We start from the raw sequence: 22,161 nt of genomic DNA on the forward strand, positions 1-22,161 counted from the left end.
TTATTATGCCACAACAGGGCGCCGCTGGAAGCTCCTCTATATATCTGTGTCACGTCCAGGATCTTCCCCCTGCTAAAAACAACCGTCTCAGATGTTTGGCTGCTGCCATATGTTCACGTGTCCAAGAGTAAGAAGAAGGAGATGAAGGGGTTTTCTCTCTGGATTCTCCTCCTCAGCCCTGCTCTCATTTCATGAAATCCAAACACATTCATTGGGCTGTAACAAAATCAAGATATTTCTGTCTTGTGAGTGTCATCGGATAATGATCATCTGATGAAGGTCACAGGACCAGAATCCCTGTGATCGCATTAGAGCCCAATTAAAGTGTTTTATTTCAAAAAGGAGTTATCCATCATTTGGATGGACGATTACTGCTCTTACAAAATGATGGATGGCACAAAACCGAAACAAATTACTCTTATTATTCCTTTTTTTTTTTTTTTTTTAAAGGGCCGACGGGCAGTGAAAGCCTTTTGTTAAATAGTTTTACAGTAACTGACTGGATGTTGACCGGCACTGAATGATGAAGTGCGCTAATGTTTCTGTCAGATTTGAAATTAGAGTGTTGAGCCCCCCCCCCCTCCTGCTCCGTGATGAGATGGATATGACTCATGTGTTTGTGTTTGTCTCCCCTCAGGTATACTTGGCAGTAACAAAACCCTGCTGAAGTACATGACCACGGCCATCTTCCTCTACATCGCCATCCTCCTGCCCGCCATCGCGTTCGGCTCGCTGAACGACGAGAGCACACGTGGCGAGATCGGTGAGAGCGCGTCCTCACATGTGGACGCATGAGAGGAGACTCTACACTTCCTGTTTCACAGTTTGGTCCATTGTTTTAAAACAGAAAATGAATATTGAAGCAAAAGCACCAGTGTTCAGATGCTTTTCAAAGATGTTTAATGTTTTTTGGTCAATGGATTTGATGACGTCCCAAAGTGAATTATTTAATTAACAGCAATAAGCACAAGTTCCTTTAGTTTTTGACTTTAACTTTGACCTTGACCTCAGAGCATTAGATATGATATGATATTATAATAATGTGCAGGTACTGATGCACATTAATCCTCCTGTGTTCTCTCTGTGTGTCTCGTCTCTGCACAGATGTTCGGAAGACCATCATCGGCCAGAGCATCGGGGGGGTCATCTACTCGCTGTTCGCCGGCTCTCCCCTCGTCATCCCTCTGACCACGGCTCCCCTCGCCATCTTCATCAGCGGTAGGCTTCCCCTGTCATTCAGCTCCGCCAAAATAAAGTTTGGTTTTAAAGAGTAGGGCTGAGTTCCTAAAGTGTCCCTGCTGCAGTTAAGTAAAAAGCATGAGTCTCTGAACCTTTTAAGGAATAAGGAAACAACTCTCCCTGTCACTGACATTATTTCTTTTAGAGTAAAGTGCCTTGAGAAAATGTATATTTCGATTCGGTGCTATAGTAATCAAATTGAGTGGGATTATGTAATGTTTGGTTTCGGGGGTGTTCACATCAGGAAACTCGCTCGTTGGATGCAAGAACATGCAAACCTAATATTCAGCTGCACATTAACTAGTACATGGTTTTCTCCCAATAGCGTAATTTTGTTTGTTGGAATCTGAACGATGTTGAAAGCTGGAAGCTGCTGAATCGGGCAGTGAAGAGGAAAAGCAGCGACTCTGCTGCCAAGATGTACTTTTTATACCGAAGTTAGTTGGTTGGGTTTTGTGATGTGAGGAAGTTTGAAGTAATTGGGTTAGAAGTGTGTAAAGTTCATCCTCATGGGGATGATTAGAGTCGATTTCCAGGAGCCGGTCTGAGCAGAACAATGACTGGTTTGTGAAGATGTAATTTATATTTTGCACAAACATGCTCAAGGTTACAACTAAATGTTTATAACTTAATAAATACATAGAAATCCTTTTGTCTGTTACGTTTGAATGAAATTTGGTTTTCCCGTGTGTGTATGTGTGTGTGTGTGTGTGTGTGTGTGTGTGTATGTATGTGTGTGTGTGTGTGTGTTTAGCTGAAATCGTTATGCCTCTGCGTCTTTCTGTCTCATTTCTGTGAACCTGGTTTCTCAACGCCTTGAGGCAACACACTCACATTGACTAAATTATGAACTGGCTACGCTGGTGGTTGAAGGTCAAAGGTCAATGTCTTGCAGACCACAGTTTCTTCACCATGATTTAATTACCTCAGGAACACCTTCACGGAATTTCTTTTAATTTTGCACATAAGTCTAGTTGGACTCAAAGATTAACTAATATAATTTTGGGGGTCAAAGTAAAATAAATATCTGGCGCAAGCACAGATAATTTGATTCAATCTGACAGAAACAGTTGCCTGAACTCAAGGATGAAGGTGAAATTACCTCTGTGACCTTAAAAAACATGTTTTCTTCAAGTTTTAAGATCAAGGTCACATCGAGCAAATGTATGAAGAATGAACCTATTCTGGTTATTAGAGGCAAACAACTGCAGGGCTGGAAATTAATTCAATGAATTAGAATACATAATTTGCTCATTTTATTATTTTCAAGGCAATACTTAGTACAAACAGGTGATTAATGCTGTTCCTTGTTAACCTAGTTTCTTTAATTGATCATTTCAACATCAGTTTGTCTTCTTCTCTTTGTTTGTCATTAATATTTCTTTTCATTTTGAGAGAAGGAGCTCATCATCACATAGTTTCTGTATTTTTTCGACTTCAACAGCAGCCACAACATGAGGCGACGACTTGTTTACTGCTGCCTCGTTAGCAAGAGGAGCTAAAGAATCTGTCAATCAGCAACAGTTGCACAAAGTCCTGAGGATGTGGGAAAACGTTGGTCATGATTAGACGTTTCATGATTTTGTGTTTGTATTTTTTGTCTCCCCGTATGTGTGTGTTTGTGTTCTCATGCCTCACAGTGATCCGAGGAATCTGTGACGACTACAACCTGGACTTCCCGGCGTTCTACGCCTGCATCGGTCTGTGGAATTGCCTCTTCCTCATCCTGGGAGGAATATTTAACGTCAGCCTGCTCATGAAGCTCTTCAAAAGGTGTCTCTCACGTTGGACTCACTTTAATTGTTTTCATTTCAGTGCCGTCCAATTTATCCAATCAATTCGTACACTTTCTTTCATCTGTCGGCGTGCCTCTTCCTCTGTCAAACAGAAAAATGTTTTAAATTGGGCGGTCACGACAGCGTCTGCTGCAAAATCACCGGCACTCAGCAGGAAAATCTGTTTTGTGTAAGAAACCACTTTTAAAGAAAGACGTCTGTTTCCTGTGACAACCACAGACACAGAGATATTCTACCAATCTACACGGCTTAGCTAGCAGAACGTTAAATTAGCACGATTTGAATCTTTTAGTTTATTATTCCTTACTGACTGACTGAGTAATTGACTATAACTAATTAACCTAACTGTGGCTTCTGTTGTTCTCCAGGTCGACGGAGGAAGTCATCGCTCTGTTCATTTCCATTGCGTTTGTGGTGGATGCAGTGAAAGGCACCGTGAAGAGTAAGTTCCTGATGTTCCTCTTCATCTTTCGTTCTTCTCTGTTCCTACAGCTTGTTTACGTCCCTGTTGTCACTGGGTCATGTGAGTGTATGTTGTCTCAACTTCCTGTGATCGGTCCGAAAGTCCAAACTATCCCAAAAAACATCCCTAACTATCGTTGGCTTTTGAGATTATAATTTCCTTGCACATCTCAGTAATTACTCCGTCTTTTGCTGACACGTGAGTCTTGAATAGTTGAACAGTCTAATGAAACTCTCCATCCTCCTCTCGCCGTTTGGTCGGTGGAACGACAGCAAACATGCATCACTTCCTCTGTCACTCTGTCGTGTCAGCAGAGCCTGAGTTAATCAATCCAGATTCTGAACCCCAGCCTGCAGCCACATTACACCGGGCCCTGCACTCACCGCACCTCATCTTAGTACATCATAAATATTTTACACAATTTAATTTCCACAAAATGAGATGACGATAGCAGGATGTAATTTGTTTTGAATGCACCTGCTCTGGAGATTGCCGGTGCAGTAGTTCAATTTTCCAGGAACTATTTGTAAAATATGCTCCGAGCTCATATGCCATTACCATAACATTAGCCTGTGACATTTTGTCGACACTTTGGCTCCAAAATATTTTCTGGCAACAGGAATGAAAACATTTTGTGTTCAGTCTCTTTTTATGAATTTCACTGCTCTACAACGTTCGCCTGGTTTGATCCATTTTTAAAAAGCCGGCAGTGAGAGCTGCATCCGAGACGTGTCACACTCGGTATTGAAAGTGATGATAGAAGTGATGATCTACTCGTGTTGGACCCTCATAGGAGAAAGGTTGTGCCCTTCGTCTTATTTAAAATAGTTGGAGTAGTTCTGGAAAGAGTCTCGTGTCCCAGGAGGAGAAACTGATTATGATTGGTGGGTGGGTCTTTCTGATCCGGTCTGATCTGGGTGTCGGGACTGGTTTCAGAGTCCAGTGTCTAATGATTCTCCCTGTTTGACCTCTGATCCTGTTGCAGACTCTTCTCTTCTGGATTCTTTTTAATCATGTTCGATATTTATTACTGTAATTAGAAACACTAGATGAAGCAAAACAAGGCGATTTGCCTGCAGTGATTATTTTTGAGTTGATCAGGTTTTTTCTTGCAGAACCGCAGCTCTGCAGGTTCATCAGATTTTTATGAAGTGAAGACTTTTCACGTAAATCTAGTATTTTTCCTGTTTTTCTGTTTCGAATGCAGCATAAACAACACAAACTCTTTGAGGCTGATTGCTTTTTGCTCTACGGTGAAGATTTCTTGCAGGATTTCTGGGGCTTACCAGGCAACAAGGCCATAATGGTCGTGGAACCCATCGTTCAGTGCGTCATCCTCTGTATTTACTCAGTTGTTTAATTCCGGCTTCTCTCTGACTGAGAGTCTGCTGCCACATTAGTGGCTCCGTGAGGCTGTACTTAGGCGCAGCGGTGCTTTAAGTTAAAAGCACGTCTGGCTCGTGTAATGTTTACCACATCCACGGTCTTTAGTTTAGCATTTGCTACTGAGCACAACACACGCATGCTGAGGCTCGGTGCATCTGGAATATGGAACAAGATAAAGGGATTCGTCATTTAAAAAACCACATTGAATCTCAGACAATAATTAATCGGGAAGATATTTAGTTTCTGTCTTTGGTTATTATTATTTTTTATTCAAATTTTGAAGATGTACAAGATACAAGTCAAAGCTCAGAGCCCAACCGGCCTGGAGCTTTGTGATTTAAGAGGTTTGGTTGAAGAACATATTGAATGTGTGTGTGATGAGCCTGAGATGGTGGTGGACGTTTGTTCTTTAATATTTTACTTTTATTTATGTGTATTCACAGTCTGCCCTCATACGACCCTTTATAGATCTGATAATGAAAGATTAATTTTAAGACTGTAGTGATTTGTCTTAAATCTTTGTCGGTTAACGTTCTGCTCAGTCTTTTCCCCGCTTGACTGAAAACTTTCCTGTGACTCAGTCTTTCACAGATATTACCACGCCCCCACGCTGTCCAACAGAAGCGTGGAGGCCAACAGAAGCATCGAGATCTTCCCGCTGGCCGGAGCCCTGTTGGGAGGAAACCGGAGCGAGGTGGCGGCGGGGCTGTCGCTCAACACCCTCCCTGAAACCATCATCCACTGCAGTCGGGAGAGACCTCTCCTCTGCCTCCTGCTGATGCTCGGGACCTTATGGATGGGTTACACCCTCTACCAGTTCAAACGGAGGTATGTGCTCCTCCAGATAAATCACTGGAGAAGTCTGCGGCGTGTCTCCGGCCAGGATGAATGCAGCTGAGTGGGGGCTTGACTCTAAACGCTGTCAGTAGTAGACGGAGCTTGTAGCAACTTTCCAGACAGGCTTTTACAAAACCTCCTTTTCTCTCAAAGGGTTTTGTTCCAGCCTGTGATTCGATAAGCATTAATATTCTACTTCTGATTGCTCCCGGTAATCAAATCAAGCTCAAAGCCGGATTGAATTGTGTAAGCAAGAGGCAGACCTGGGTACTTAAACAGTGTCAGGATTGCAGCCATTGTCCTTGTCTTGTCCATAGTAATTGTATTCCTTCATTATTCTCTCTCTCTCTCTCTCTCTCTCTCTCTCTCTCTCTCTCTCTCTCTCTCTCTCTCTCCCCCCCCCCCTCTCAGTCCGTTCCTGCATGCCAAGATGAGGGAGGTGCTGTCGGACTGCGCCCTGCCGATCTCCGTGCTCATGTTCTCCTTCATCGGCTCCTACGTGTTCAGTGACATTGAGCGTGAGTATCATTTGTGGCTTCACTGAACAGTTTGCACCTCACTTTTTTCCCTCCTGAGCAGAACCCACAGAGGAGCGGGCCGCCAGCGACACCACTCGTTTAACTTATTTACTCTTTCTTCACCTGAGAGTTTATAATTCACACATTAAAGTCGGGTTCTTCTTCATTCTATCAGTACAACAGTGAGGCTGTTATTAAACCTGTATGTGCATTAAACACTTTATTTTGAGGTTTAAAATACAATAATTTAGATTAATACATTTACTCTACAAATTGTGTATATAAATGTAAATATTTAGAAAGAATACAGTTTATTGTCTAACACACCAATTACAGTGATTGAGTTATAAAGTAATCAACTTTTATAGGTGAATAGACAACGATATATAATCTGTTTTATTATCAACCTCTGAAAAACATCTTTACTTTCAGCTCACTGTTACTGACGCACGCAACAGAATTTAAAACTTAATGTCTGGAGGATTATTAACTGAAGTGCACATGTTGGAGTTTTGTGATTTTCAGACGGTTGTTGAAAAACAAGATCACATTCAAAATGTCCGACCTGAAGAGTCTCCTGCTGTGTTTGTTTTTCACATCCACACCAGTTTGTCTGTTTTAAGGTTTTATATCATCAGCATCAATGTTAAAAACATTTGTTAAAGTACAAATGTGTTAGTGTTTGGATCCAGACTAATGGTCCGTTCACCTCCTGCTCAGGTTTTGCTGCCGCGAGGTCTCCATTATTTCTCCATGTGTTGTTCCTTAATCAAGACACAGGCTAGAACACATTGGAGATTCCCAGTTCTCTATTGTTTAGCATCGTCTCCACTCTCCATTCAATGTTGCCAAGGCAGTAGCTGTTCTCCAGGGGTCGACGCACAAACACAGAGACGAGCGCCAGACCCTCAAGTGAATTTAGAATTTAAGTGCCTGGGCCAATTTTTCTGTTCTTTTACCTCCTGAGACAATAAGTCATACAATAATAGACCCATTACTGTATTGTCCTAAATTTAACCAACGGCACTTAATTCAGCCGAACTGGAGGAGACGCAGTTTTAGATAAGATATCAGGCATTTAAAGAGAGAGAGAGAGAGAGAGAGAGAGAGAGAGAGAGAGAGAGAGAGAGAGGAGAGAGAGAGAGGAGAGAGAGAGAGAGAGAGAGAGAGAGAGAGAGAGAGAGAGAATATCCAGCCGCTGCTGCTCTGAGAACATGAGTCATCACCACATTTTCATACGCAGTTAAAATCTGATGAGCTTTAGAAGTGGTTGTGAATTTTAAACGGTTCATTCTAGTGGATTTAGTTTCCTCCAAAATCCCTCCACAGGACGTCTGAACGTTAAATTAGTGTGTCATGAGCAGATAACAGATTCTGACAGAGTTACAATCAATTAACTCATTAATTAAGAAAACGTTATTTAAAAGAAGAGTGAGGAGACATTGACCTCCAGTCCTCTACCTGTAGTTCCATGTGCAGTCACTAGGGGGGAGTGAATGAGTGACTTCATTAATTTCTTCCCGTTTGAACAGTTCCCGTGTTTAAAGTTTACGACCGGCCCGTTTTCAAGGTGGCTCCGTTTGAGCGTCTGTCGCCCATGAACGTTTTGAGCGCCATGGGCCTCGGCTTCCTGCTCGCCCTCCTCATCTTCATCGACCAGAACATCGTCGTCTCGCTGACCAACGCACCGGAGAACAGGTAGCGGACAAGTTCCAGTATCCACTTCATCTTGTTTCTATATCACTGTGTACAGAATTATCAAACTGTATATATGGCTATATCTGGGGTTCTGGTGCGTTTTCGTAGAATCTGTTTTGGTTTGTCTGTGACCCTTTGGAAAGCCATCAGGGATCTTCACCCACTGGTCCCGCTCTCCGATCCACTGTGTGTGAGCGAGAGCAGACGAGCCGAGCCAGAAACTTGACATCTGAGACCAATCGTCTCAGTGAGGGAGCTCAGAAGACGCCTTAGAGCCACAGCAGTGAGGAGCTTCTCCCCCGTTCTTCTTAATTTCCACCAGACAAGCCAATTTAGACTTTATCCGAGTCCCACAGACGGACTCAACTCCAACCAGCCTGCAGTGAAAATCTATGACGGTGGAACTTCAACCCTTATCTTGTACATTTGTTGGGGAGAAATTAATTGGATGTAAATGTCTGTTCTGCTCCGGAACAAGGAGGAATTCACCTCAAGGCTAAACAAACGGCTGCAGCAGCTGAAGAAGAAACTGAGCTTCCTCAGAGCATCGATCCGTTCAACACTGTTTTCATATCGTTTTATAAAATGACTCAAACACCAATAAGAAGGTCGGTGAACACGTTTCTCTCCGTTTGACCTTCACTGCATTAGTCAAGTGGAACAAACAGTCGGACAGAAGCTGAACAAACTTTCCATTTCTTTCTTATTATAGAAATAAGATATTTATTATTTATTATTATTATTTGGAAGTTTGTCTACTTTCACAGGACGTTCTCACATTTCATTCTCTTTTGTTTTGTTTCATTTATTTAAAACATCGTCCGTCATCTTGAATAAATGGAGGAAAAATTAAATAAAACTACGAATAGATAAATACATGAATATAAAGTGCGTGATTTTACCATCAAAACCTGATTTTCACTTCATAGTGAAGCTACTTAATGAATTCAAGTTGTTATCCAGAGGGATTTAAAGCATGCAGTGTCAATGTCATGCTCAAGGGCACATCAGCAGGATTCATGGATAGTGTTTACAGAACAGTTACTCCAGACGTTTGCCCACAGCTACACAACCTATTCACACACACCAGACACACACACACACTGCTCTCTTAGCGCTGGAGAAGCAGGGACGATGCTCAGCCGTGATCCTGAACGAACACGAGAATCAGAAAGGTCACAGTCTTCCTCTGAATATGTAAAGTTATGATGATGTCATCATTAGAGACGTCATGATTCTCTTTGTATGAAAACACGAATTCTCTCGTATGTTGATTTGAGAGAATTTGTGAAACCCAGTGAGTTTATTCAGGTTGTGTTGAAGGGCGTTGATAACCTCAGGAGAACGATGCTCTTTGTGTGTGTGTGTGTGTGTGTGTCTGTGTGTGTCTGTGTGCATGTGTGTGTGCGTGCACGTTGACCACTGTCACGTCTGCTCACTTTCAGACTTTACAGTATGTAAATGTCCTCCCTGTGCCTCCGTTGTCTGTAAATGAACTTGTGTGTGTGTGTTGTTCTGTTGATGCGGTGTGTTGTCGCCTGTGTGCCGCAGTGTGTAACCGTTGCGTTGCTCCCCAGGTTGCTGAAGGGCACGGCGTATCACTGGGACCTGATGCTCTCCGGGCTCATTAACGTTCTGATGTCGGTGCTGGGGTTGCCCTGGATGCACGCCGCCTTCCCCCACTCCACCCTCCATGTGCGCCAGCTGGCGTTCGTGGAGCAGCGCGTGGAGGGGGGGCACCTCTACGAGACGTGAGTTACCCGCCCTCTCGCCGCCGGCGCTAATCAGACGCCCAATTAAAGGTCTACTTCAGAGCGTGCGGTGCCTGTAATTTTGTGTCGCAGGCTACTGTATCCTCTGATTGCATGATTACTGTGTAACTATTCATTTTCTCAGCGGGGGGGGGGTGAAGGACTTTTTAAAGAGATTAGATGATGAACTTCGCTCTGTCCACACAGAAATGTGCCAGATTACCGTTTGCATTCATTCAGGATTCCATAAGTTGTCAAGTGGGATGAAAACAACCTCCTGTAAGGGGAGGAGATCTAATTAGAGATTCAGAGATCGTATTCTGAGTATGTTCATGATATGAATAATGAATGTTCAAGATTTACATTTCTGATTGTGTCATAAAGTTTGCAAGTGGTTTTATTGGAAGCAGCAATTTCCAGTGTTTTAATGTTTGAGCCCTTCTTCTTTTTTGGGGAGATTTCAGAAGAACACATCACAAAGGATTTCAAAATTTGTTACATAAGCAGCAGACAAACCAGATTTATACAGAAGAGTTTTAAATTTATAGAGATGAGCTTTGATAAATTAAAACGTACTTTGAACATTTTACCACTAATCTGCTTGCGACCTCTCAGATTCATCTCGTGACGTCTTTGTGGGTCGCGACCACATGTTGATACACACACATTAAAACACAGACAACAATGAAAGGCCTGTTCCTCGTGTATTTAATAGTTTAGACAATAACATGAATTTCATCTAACCTCAGTTTGTTTACGAAGGAGGATTGAAGCTCTTCATCACTTTTCATTCTATCTTCAACTTTAACTTTTGTATCTATTTAGTTATTTGAGATTCAAGCCTCTGGCCTCTTGTTATTTTATTGAACTTGTGTTTGTTTTGAGACGGTTCAGGTCTCTGGATATATTTGTCAGTATTTGTCAGTTGGGAAATGTGTGAGAACCCTGATAAGAAAAACATTTGTCTGCTGCATTGTATAAATACAATTGTGTGCTTTCCAGTAACCCATCATTGTGTGTGTGTGTGTTATTGTGCGTCAGTATTGTCCAGGTGAAGGAGACCCGGCTGACGTCTCTGGCTGCCAACATCTTCATCGGCATGTCGGTGCTGATGCTGCCCATCCCGCTGCAGTGGATCCCCAAACCCGTCCTGTACGGCCTCTTCCTGTACATCGCCCTCACCTCCATCGACGGGAACCAGATGTGTGACCGCATGGCGCTACTCCTCAAGGAGCAGGTGAGAGCGTGTGTATGTGTGTGTATATGTGTGTGTGTGTGTGTGTGTGTGTGTGTGTGTGTGTGTGTGTGTGTGTGTCTGTGTGAGTGTGTATGTGTATGTGTGAGACCATATGTCCGGTGCTCTGTAGATCAAACACTTGACTGGATGCCGGGCACTGAAGGACCAGACCCGAGTCAAATAATACTTGCAAATATAATTTCTGGTGTTTGTTTTAATCACCTGCGAGCCCCAGGTGGGTGGGGTTTGGTGAATTAAGGCAGCTCAGTTCGATAATTTACATTTTTATTACAGTTTCTGACACTCGTCTTTTATTCATGGTCTCCTGAACTCGACGTTATCAAATTAGCAATCAAATCAAATATTGGGAAACTATTCGATTTTTTTTATTTCTCTCTGTTTCTCCACTCGTCCGATTTAACCTTCGCTCTGTCTCAGTAAAGCAACAGAGCCTTTTCCCTCTGCACTGTATTCTGTAACTTCACACGCTAGCGCCTCCAAATGGCAGAGGGAGGTAACGACATGAAGACGTCAGTCACACTGTTCAACACAAACAATCTCTGCATCTCCGTCTGTGGCTGATTGAAGGTTAAATGAAACATTTATAATATATCTGCTCCCACAAAAAGCTTTTTGATGTTTGATTTCCAGCCCTCAGTTGTGAACAGACAAGTTTTATTGAGTCTTGTTTTGGTATTTTCTCTTCATACGTCATGTTTAAGGTATTTAACAGGATTGTTGAGCAGTTTTGATGCAGAGGAAATCAAACGAGAAGATTCTGGTTCAAATACTCAAATCAAGTTTCTGCTGCAGCCACGTTCAGACTGGAAACACCCCAGAGTGCAGCTTCAAATCCCTGGGCTATAAAAGCACTTATTGTTTTTACTTTCTGTTCTTTCTATTAACGATCTAAAACTCAGCCTGCATTTTTAGACGTGCGTTTGTGTGTGTGTGTGTGTCTGTGTGTCTGTGTGTGAGACGTCCTCTTCCCTTCATCAGTCCTCTAATGCTGCAGCAGACCTGAGAACAGCGAGGAGGAGATTGTGTTTTTAATCTGTCCTGATCCTCTCACCTCCCGCAGACGTCTTACCCGCCCACCCACTACATCCGCAAAGTGCCCCAGAGGAAGATCCACTTCTTCACCTTCCTGCAGATGATGCAGCTGCTGGTGCTGTGCTCGTTTGGCATGTACCCGATGCCCTACATGAAGATGATCTTCCCCCTGCTCATGATCATGCTAATCCCAATCAGGTACCAGTTTGTCCCAGTACATGATTTCCTCGAGATGACTCTCAGTGTCTGACCTGAATCTGCCTGATGACGTTTCTATTGTTAACTACAAATCTCTCTGAAGCCTCCTGCGAGTGGAGAATTACATTTTAAGTGTCGGTGACTTCAAACATCTGGCAGTTCGATGGAGATACACTCCCTCGGTCCCGACTCAGTGTGAGACCAGTGGCAGCAGATGTGCCTGGTGCATTATAAATATATACGTGGTGTTTGTAAATTCACCGAATAATTCACCACATTCTCCTCCACTTTCTTTTCTGGCATCAAACCGGTGGAATGTCTGAGATAAATAATGTAGGTTTCTCCTTTGAAAAGCCGATCAACTTTATTTATTATAAGACTCGTGCTCGTCAAAGTTTAATCAGCGGGATTTTCATGTTTCTGCGAAGATTTGGTTTCAACTTTTTCTTCACCGAACATCGATCGGTGTTATTGAAGTTAAGGCCTCATACCAATGTTTTCTGGTGCGGCTATATATGAGAACACAGAGTCAGTGCCTCGGGACACGTTCCAGAACTTTTGGATTAAAGGTAAAATGTCCAAAACGTGGGCGTTTTCATGTCTGAGAACAGTTTTACTTAACTTCTACTCTTCATGAAGATGTGATTGACATCAGGGCTGTGAGACGTCTGTAGTGACATGTAGCTAATAAAGCCCCCCCCACTCAGTCTGATACAGAGCAGCACCGTTGATTTACTCTCTCGTTCTCGACTGAGGAGGACACAAGGAGTCTTCTGTGATGTGATGTTGTGATGTTTATCAACTGACACGGATTCTCTCCGCTCTGTTTAGGAACAACGTGCTTCCTCGTATCATTGAGGCAAAGTACCTGGACATAATGGACGCCCAACACATGTAGCGGCCGACGGGAACACGCTCCGACGCCAACAACGGACATCGGGGAAATTAAAGGCTCATAGTAGTGTTTAAAAAAAAGAGAGATTTAAGGATTTAAAAAAAGAAAAAGCATATTTTTCAATGCAAAACTGTACGGCAGCAAAAAGGAGATAAAAAAAAAAGACTGTTTAGATTTTTGTATCTGATAAGAACAGGTGAAGCACTGGAAACGTGGGAAGTCGTGTGAGAGAGAGAGAGAGAGAGGGAGCGAGAGAGAGAGAGAGAGCCGTGGACAGACAGAATCTCTCTTAGGGGTAAAGCTCCTGCTGTCAGAACCAGGACTGTCCAGAGTTCACCTGCGTTTGACCCGGTCAGACATACCTCCGTGTTCTCCTCCTCCTCACACTCCTTTGCTTTCCAACACTTCACATTCTCCTCACTGCAGCGTGTGTTACTGTGTTTGAACCTGTGGGTAAGTGCTTCGAGTACTTACTAATGCTGTGTAAGTTATCCAGCCTCTGCCGGTCGTGTAGGACGTAGAAATGTGTGACGGCACGATGTAAGAAGGAAAGATCTCTCCCTCGACACTTCGCCCTCGCACCGTGGTTTTAACAAACCTTTTACTCACTTACACTGTGTTGATAAGTATTTAAACACTTTTCCATGTGGGAAATAACTGGTAGGAACTCTGCGTTTAGGTCGATGTGAAGTAAATCTTTACCCTTCTTTTGTATTTCTGTCATTGTGCGACGTTCAGACCTTTGTTCGGTGTAGTTTTCCCATTTGTTCCGGACGTGTTTAGTTTTTAAGTCATTCCAACAAATGCCAGTGTTCATTAAGCAGAGGAGAAAGGTGTGTGTGTGCGTGTGTTTGTGTGTGTGTGTATGTGTGTTGTGTGTGTGTCACAATCCGTCTCTAACCTCGCTTCCTGCCAGCTCTTTAGAAAACCTCATTTTTAAGTGCTTAGCTGACTAGAATATACATTCCACAGAGATAGATATATATATATATATATAAATATATATAAAATATATATAATAAATGTCATTATATAGAACGACAGCACAAGCCAAAACATATAGTGAAATCTTTATCAAATTATTAAAGTATTAGAATATATTAAGACAATATACAAAAAATATTTTATGTTAAATTGAAATAGAATATTTATTTATCATAAAGACAGTTTTATCTTTTAAGTACAAAATGATCATTTGTGTGTGTTGACCCTGAAGCGTGATCTGTCATTGTGTGTCTCCTCCTTTACATTCCACAGTCAGTGTGTTTTATGTGTTTCATGTCTTTGCTGCAGTGTTTACATATCAAAGTCCAGCTCCACTTCTGGTGCATCGCTCGTAAAGAGTCGGGTCAAAGGTTAAAAAAAGAAAAGAAAAACGTTTTGCGGGTTTTGGATCCAACGAACTGCATCCCAGGGTTTTTCCTTTTTCTTTTAGTGACGAGTTTTAGAATAATCCGGGTCTCGTTTTCTGTTTAGATGTTATGATTAGATCGATGCTTGCGAAACATTGTTATGTAATAATCCAGACGTCTGGACCTTGTTATCTACAGAACAAAAATATAAATACAAAAAAAAAAAAAAAATTACCTTTTCTAAGCGGCGGTTTGCTTACAGCATGTCTTATCTGGGTTGTTTTGATACGATGTGACGCCAACGGACATGTTACCGACACAAGAAGAAGAACAAAAGAGTCAAACCGTAACTTCTCAATAAACTGAATGCAACGCTCAATATTCAGCAATACTGTGTATAAAACAGAGCTTCAGCGGGAAGCAGCAACAGGCCGGCTGTGTTTTTAACCACAGACACTTTTCAGTCCATCCTCGCCAACTCTGTGCATCGTTCAGTTACTGCACAGAGGAGCTAAAAAAGAAAAAGAAAAAGTGTTTGCCCGTCGCATCCACGGATTCTCCTGCGGTTTCGTTGCTTTTCCCAATAATCCAAATGGCAGCTCCCTCACGCAGCTCTGTTCAACTTTGTCTTACAGATGTGAGAAAGATGTCCGATTTAAGCAGATGTCTCGCGCCGAGATAGCGTGAAAAGGAAAAGCTTCGGCGGCATTTGCATAATCCGTGGCCTAAGCCTTAAGACAGCACTGGGTGAGGGAAGAGAGAGAGAGAGAGATTGTGAGTTATGAAGTAATATGTACAGTTTGCAATGCAAAGTTTAGTTTTTATCAACTATCCATTATAATCCCAGGCAAAGTGTTGGTTTCTGGCTTCGGGGGCCGAGCGGTGAAACCGTCCTTCGTTACGTGACAGTATTGATGTTGTTCCTTGATATCTTCTCTGTACTGATGAGTTTTGGAATAGCAGCACATTTCTCTCAGAGGTCCTAACGTTGGGTTCAGAGTGAACTCCTCTGTTCTTCTCCTCCTCCTCCTCCTCCTCCTCCTCCTCCTGCTCCTCCTCCTCCCGATTGGATCTGTTTAAAAATTGCGTAACGTGGTGTTTATTTTATTCTCTTTCTCCCTGATTTCATATAGCCTACTTTTTCTATTCATGAATGTAAGATGTGTGGATTTTTATATAGCATAACTAATTTAGGTGTCAAACAGAATCTGTAATTTTGTCAAAAAGATCAGCTATATTTGTAAGCTGTAATATGTAAAAAGGAGAAAAAAATGGTTATCAAACAAAATGTGCTGGTTTACTATAGTATATATATATACTGTACACTGAAAAGAGAAACTATCTCAAGCTGTTTGCCAAATAAAAAAGTAGTAGTGATGTAAAGATCCTGGTTTGTTGTTGTTATTGTGGATCCTTATGTTCATAAACATGTTTCTAAAAGGTGGACGACGTCACAGCTCCTTAAAGTGAGGCCAAAAGCAGCTTGATCGCCCCCTGGTGGATGGCAGCTGTACAGGTCATTAACCCTGCCTCCTCCACGTCCATATAAGATGGATGGTACATGGATTAATACATTTAATTAAGTACACGTTAAATTATTTGAATATTTGTTTTGGTTTATTTCATTTTGTTACATGTGATACACATACGGTGCATTAATTATACACACATGGGCAATAACTACATGTTCACACGTGCAATAACTATACAAACACACTCCATACAGTTAAAGTTACACTGCAACTTTGAACATGTATAGTTTTACTTTTGTAGTTTATTTGAATTGTTATATTAAGTTATTAAGCTGTTTTTTCTTCATCTTTGACCAATAAAACTAGAAACTTGAAATATGGACAAAACAAACACAACCATGTGAGTGTAACTCCTCGTCTGTCCACGCGGGGGCGCTGTTGTCGCGTGCTGTGGCAGCAGACCCACAACAGCTGATCGTCATGTTTTCTTCAGGAATCAAACCCACGGTTTAACCCGCAGCTCCACAGCAGCTGATCCTCGTCCTGCAGCGGGCCTCTGCTCCCCGTTTCCCGGTGTGTGTGAGTCTGTGGGCCGGGTCATGAGGCTCCGGGGCTGGGTCTCCTCCTCCTGTCACCTCGCTACAGGTCTCCGCTCCGCCCGGAGGAAACAGGCGGGGTCTCTGTTTTCCTTCAGCCAGAAACACGTGTGTGTCCCCGGTCACTCTGCAGCCGACAGCATCGACAACACCACTGACAACACCACCACCGACACTAACCACAACTTTAACCACAACATGGCGGAGGAGGCGAAGAAACTGGCCGCTCACGCCGCAGTAAACAACCACGTCCAGGTACCGAATGTAGCCACATGTGCTAACTGTATATAGCATCGTATGCTAACACGCTGCTAGCCTGTACCTCGTAGTTTTCACTTGTTTTAGATAGTTAGCTTCATGCTAGCTGGGTTAGCTCTTGTTCAAACCCTGTTGCATTAGCCACAGTTAGCTCGTTAGTTATTACCGTTATCTCACCTGCACGGTTTGAATTAGCCCCGGGTCCTCAGCGTCTGTCCCGGGTCAGTGACTCTCTGTGGGGTCGGTGTTATATAAATAAACATAATATACAATATTCAGCAGGTGTTAGCTTCTGATTTAGCTTTAGCATGAGCTAACAGCAGACAGGAAACATCACACAACCTTTCAACTCTTCATATGTCGGATTTTTAATAAGATGTTTAGTTCATCTGCTCTTTAGCTCAAGTGTTTTTATAAAAGCAATGATGCAATCATACGTTTACAGAAGAACATGGATAATAATTTCAAAATAAAGTCCATAAAAAAGTTTAATAAAGACAGAAACTCGTTCAGTAAATGTCTTCAATAGAAAACTTCTGTCTTGTTTGACTTCTTCTCCGTCTGTTGCAGAACAACCAGGTGGTCGGGGTGGGCAGCGGGTCGACCATCGTCTACGCTGTGGACCGACTGGGTGAGTTCCACCACAGTGAAGCTGGAGTCAGGTCTCAAACATGTGGTTTCATTTTGAGACTATTTATTGTCACTGGTATATCCCCCAGACATCAGATATAAACTCTCATCTTCCTGCTGTTGTGTGTTTTTGTTGTTGCAGCGGAGCGAGTGCGTCAGGAGAAACTCAACATTGTGTGTGTGCCCACGTCCTTCCAGGTCCGTGTGAAGGCTGGAGACACTTCAGTCCAACTCATAGTCTGATGTTGTTTAAATAGAAGAGAATAAATCATAAATCCTACTTTCCCCCCCACAGGCTCGTCAGCTGATCCTGCAGCACGGCCTCACGCTGTCGGACCTGGACAGACACCCAGAGGTATGATGACACAGCTGTGGAAAAGGGGACGGGCCACAATACACATGTTTGAACCCTGTCCTCTGGCTGTGGCGGTGCACATGTGAACGTGGAGACTGTCTCTGTGTCTTCACAGTTGGACGTAGCGATCGACGGAGCGGACGAAGTGGACGCAGACCTGACGCTGATCAAAGGTGGAGGGTGAGGACAGGACAAACTTCAGCTTCTGTCTCTGTCTCACAGCGGCTGTCTCTGTCTCACACCTTCTGTCTCTGTCTCACACCTTCTGTCTCTGTCTCACAGTCTCTTTCTCTGTCTCACAGCGTCTGTCTCTGTCTCACAGCCTCTGTCTCACAACCTCTGTCTCTGTCTCACAGCGTCTGTCTCTGTCTCACAGTCTCTGTCTCTGTCTCACAGTCTCTGTCTCTGTCTCACAGTGTCTGTCTCTGTCTCACAGTCTCTGTCTCTGTCTCACAGCCTCTGTCTCTGTCTCACAGCCTCTGTCTCTGTCTCACAGTCTCTGTCTCACAGCCTCTGTCTCTGTCTCACAGTCTCTGTCTCTGTCTCACAGTGTCTGTCTCTGTCTCACAGTCTCTGTCTCTGTCTCACAGCGGCTGTCTGACTCAGGAGAAGATCGTCGCCGGCTGTGCTAAACATTTCGTCGTCATCGCCGACTACAGGTTTGTATTTTTCCTCATTTAGCTGAAGACGAGTTCACACTGAGGACAGACGTGTCCCTCTGAGATTGAGTCCCTCACTAGATTCATATAGAAACTCAGCTGCTGGTAGAGGAGCTGCTGTCCTCTGTCTCGTTCAGGAGACTTGTTGCATTCGACTGAAGAGACTCAGTCCTTGTCTCTCATGGTGTCTCCCCTCAGGAAGGACTCCCGGGCTCTGGGCCAGCAGTGGAAGAAGGGCGTTCCCATTGAAGTGATCCCGATGGCCTACGTCCCCGTCTCCAGGACCATCGCCAGACGCTTCGGGGGGGAGGCCACTCTGAGGATGGCCGTCAGCAAAGCAGTAAGTGGACGATGGGCTCCGGTTGTGTTTGCTCTCTCTCTCTCTCTCTCTCTCTCTCTCTTTTTGTTGCACCATCACAACTCTTTCCTCTGTGTTGCTCCTGGTTGTATTTCAGATGTGTAGTTTTAATCCTGGACTATGTTGTTAACAGTCTGTGTGACCTCAGTCTGTTGTCGTCAGTAGTGAAGCTACCAAGCGGCCTTTTTGTGACTGACTGTGGTTTGTGTCTGTGACTCTCAGGGTCCTGTGGTCACCGACAACAGTAACTTCATCCTGGACTGGAAGTTTGAAGGCGCTCAGAAGTGGAAGGAGGTCAACACCGCGCTCAAGATGATTCCAGGTGAGAAGCTCTGGGTTTATAGAGATGAGGAGATGATGCTCCATGGGGTCCGGACTTTCTCCAGGAGTTTGTCTTTGGAGAAACTGACCTATGTTCTCACCTACAGAGAAAGACCTGGGATTCTCCAGAGTTCAGTTAATGTCTGAAAGCAGCTACATGTTATGAAATGTGTGCAGACCCATCAACGTGTCCCTTGATGTGTCCTCAGGCGTGGTGGAGACGGGCCTCTTCGTGGGCATGGCTGAACGAGCCTACTTTGGGATGGAGGACGGGAGCGTGCAGGTTCGTGATGCTCCCGTCCACTGAGGAGTGTGGAGCCTCCTCCCCCCCCCCCACCCCGACTGACCTCCCTTCTCCCTCAAGTGCCTTCAAAGGGACGGGACAGAACTGAAGCAGGGACGTCTCCAATCATCTCATCTCACAACCCGGACAAATTCACCATCACTTGGTTTTCTCTCATCGGTTCTTTATCATGTGGTGCTTCTGATTCTGTGAGAGTTAAAGTGCCTGATGAGTGAAATGGAAGATACCAGATGTACTTTTCTTTTTCCAGTGTTTGCTCAGCTCACCCTGTCATTAGCAGGTTGGACTGAAGGGCTGCGGTGCTCCGGCAGAGTGCTGAGTCACTGCTGCAGGATAACGTGGAGCTGGAGATTCTAAAGAGAAATGACGCCATTCAGGTTTTCATCTGAACAGCTCATAGAACAGCTTCTTCATCAAATCAGCAAAGTTCAGCAGTCAAGTGAAAACTCCAGTTTCTTTATTCTGTTAAAAAGCTGATCTGCCTTGAAGTGGCTGCTGTGGACCAATGATTCGGTTTCCTGCTCTGAGTCAAGACAGAGTTTGAGAAATCTGTGGTTTCCTCTCAGTTTCAACACCAGTGGAGAGATGAGGAGTAAAGTCCACAGTGTGTGAGTGTGTTTCTGTTAAGTCCACAGTGTGTGAGTGTGTTTCTGTCAGTGCATGGGCGTCCACTGTGTTTTCTTCTTCTGTGATCCACATGCATGACTCCTCTATCATTCCTCACACAGACCGTAGTGATGATCTGCAGGTGTGCTGTTAATGTTTCAATTTTAATAATGAGCTGTGTAGATCAGATATGAACCAACAAGTGTGATGGGCCTTGATAAGTCAACACAATAGAGATTCCACTTAGTGTCGAAGTCAGAAATCCTCAAACCTCCCTGAGAGCTGCACGGTTCAGTTTCATAAAAGACGATTCAATACGTGAATCATTAATAAAAGATCCACAAAGAAGCATCTTAGATATTTCATGTGTTGTCAGGTTTTATTAAACATCTTAAAACTGAATGGTTCTGTTTGAAGAGGGAGGTGAACCCACTGTGAAGCCGGTTCACCTGCTGATACTTCACTGCCCTCACTCACCAGCAGATCAGTGACCGTTTGCTCTTCTGGAACGTGAAGTCCTCTCTGTCACATGAGGTCAGACTTCTCAGGTACGATGCATCGGATGCTGTTATATTATGGGATGTGTACGACAGGAAGTGACAGAGTGTGGTTCAATTCAGAGTGAGCACCATGATGGATATTTTGTGCACCAGCTTTTCTTTTCTTTACCAACCGACTGTGATAATGATTTTTCTGCTGTGAAGGTACAATTTCTTTTTGCCAAACAATAAAAGACCAAAACTCAAATGACTCCTGGTTTTATTTCTGATGATTCCTTCTCTTCACTTGTTCATAACGTGATGGAGCTGAAGTGGTAATAAACTAAACACCCTCAGTAACAGAGTTAACCAGCACTTCTATATAAGAACACAAATAAAACTGGTATTAACCTTTTAATTAATAGACATAGGTTGTGTAATTCTCCTTTGTGGCCGCGTGGGGGCGCCAGAAATACAATCAACTCAGTTCCTACCGACACGTCAATGTTGTTTCTCAATGACGTCATGTTACATCTGTAACGAGGCAGGTTCTTGATGTTTAAAGTGACATTTAAAATGTGTATTCATAAAAAAAACATTATTAATGAACTTTAAAGTTCCAGAGCTGTGATGCAGCGTTTTATAAATTCACTTATAAATTAAAATCATGAATGTTTATATTGCAGCTCACTGACATGTCATTTTACTTCCTGATGTTTATCTAGAAGTGTTATCTCCACATGTTCATGCTGATTGCTAAATATCCTGTTTGTTATTATTATTACTAAATGTTATTAGGAAATCAACCTAATGCATGAGAGTAAAATAAACTCAGCACATAGGAGCCAGTCATCCTGGTGGTGGCGCTACAACAACCGTCTAGAGTTGAAAACTTTGAACAATTCAAAGCAAATCAAATGAGCAAGAGCTGGAACTTTGCAAATTTCCACTGAATTCTAGAACAAATTGAGCAGAAACGGTTATTCACTCTGAGTTGGCACTAATTATTAATTCCAATACTATACTAGTTAATCCCATCTCCTCCCACAAGCTGAGACCACCTGACTCCTCCCACTGTTCTGCACTACTGATCCAGCCACAGTCCAAAACATGTGTTTACTGTAAACAGATCAATTCTCTCTAAATAAACAGTATAGAGCAATGACACACTTCTTATGTCTTTGTAGATGCAATGTGAAAGGTTTCAGAGTTTTGTCTTGATAACAGAACCTTTGGAAAATAGTTTTGTAATGTTTCATCATGTCACAAATCTCAGTGTGTGGGGAAACCTCCTCTGTGAACATTCCCTCATGGAGTCCAGTCAGCAGCTCTGCAGCCACAGTGTGATGTTACATCATCAGTCAGGAGATGTCACCTGACAGGAAGCTGCTCAACATGACTTTCCTGCAGAGTCTGAGGGTTGTGAGTTCAAACTCCGGTAAATGTTCTAGTCTATTCTAGAAAAATCCATCTTGAAAATTTGGTTTTCCTCTTCCTCCTCTTTTCTTTCATTTTCCTCCCACACTTCCTCAAATTGACCCCTTGACCCTGTGATTCAGTTTTTATTTTACAGTTGTTGTTGTTCCATCCTTCACACTGTGCAATACATATTATACTATAAATATTATAGAATATTTGTATTTGATTAAACCATTTTAATGTTTGTTTACATGAAAGTAAAACCACGAGCAGTGAGACGT

The 22,161-nt window shown here is 43.1% G+C and overlaps 2 protein-coding genes across 5 annotated transcripts in view; both read left to right on the top strand.

The window, feature by feature from the left end:
• The window catches only part of slc4a11 (solute carrier family 4 member 11), a 67,421-nt gene extending 51,615 nt beyond the window's left edge, over positions 1 to 15,806 (top strand). For all 4 annotated transcript variants that reach the window (XM_053433727.1, XM_053433730.1, XM_053433728.1 and 1 more), the window contains exons 10-20: positions 638 to 763; positions 1,105 to 1,218; positions 2,880 to 3,012; positions 3,404 to 3,477; positions 5,466 to 5,712; positions 6,133 to 6,239; positions 7,772 to 7,937; positions 9,515 to 9,688; positions 10,730 to 10,925; positions 12,007 to 12,176; positions 13,008 to 15,806. In XM_053433727.1, coding sequence (XP_053289702.1) covers positions 638 to 763; positions 1,105 to 1,218; positions 2,880 to 3,012; positions 3,404 to 3,477; positions 5,466 to 5,712; positions 6,133 to 6,239; positions 7,772 to 7,937; positions 9,515 to 9,688; positions 10,730 to 10,925; positions 12,007 to 12,176; positions 13,008 to 13,074 — 1,574 coding nt within the window. In that variant the 3' untranslated portion in view covers positions 13,075 to 15,806. The remainder of the gene's footprint in view (positions 1 to 637; positions 764 to 1,104; positions 1,219 to 2,879; positions 3,013 to 3,403; positions 3,478 to 5,465; positions 5,713 to 6,132; positions 6,240 to 7,771; positions 7,938 to 9,514; positions 9,689 to 10,729; positions 10,926 to 12,006; positions 12,177 to 13,007) is intronic.
• A 597-nt stretch (positions 15,807 to 16,403) lies between these two features.
• Positions 16,404 to 20,338, top strand: rpia (ribose 5-phosphate isomerase A (ribose 5-phosphate epimerase)). Its single transcript, XM_053433742.1, has 9 exons — positions 16,404 to 16,746; positions 17,320 to 17,380; positions 17,522 to 17,577; positions 17,675 to 17,734; positions 17,850 to 17,914; positions 18,325 to 18,393; positions 18,592 to 18,733; positions 18,974 to 19,073; positions 19,282 to 20,338. The coding sequence occupies exons 1-9, from the start codon at positions 16,495 to 16,497 to the stop codon at positions 19,377 to 19,379; spliced, it is 903 nt and encodes a 300-aa protein (XP_053289717.1). The 5' UTR covers positions 16,404 to 16,494; the 3' UTR covers positions 19,380 to 20,338.
• The last annotated feature ends 1,823 nt before the right edge of the window (positions 20,339 to 22,161 follow it).

Source organism: Pleuronectes platessa, chromosome 11, assembly GCF_947347685.1.
Source record: "Pleuronectes platessa chromosome 11, fPlePla1.1, whole genome shotgun sequence".
Classification (NCBI taxonomy): domain Eukaryota; kingdom Metazoa; phylum Chordata; class Actinopteri; order Pleuronectiformes; family Pleuronectidae; genus Pleuronectes; species Pleuronectes platessa.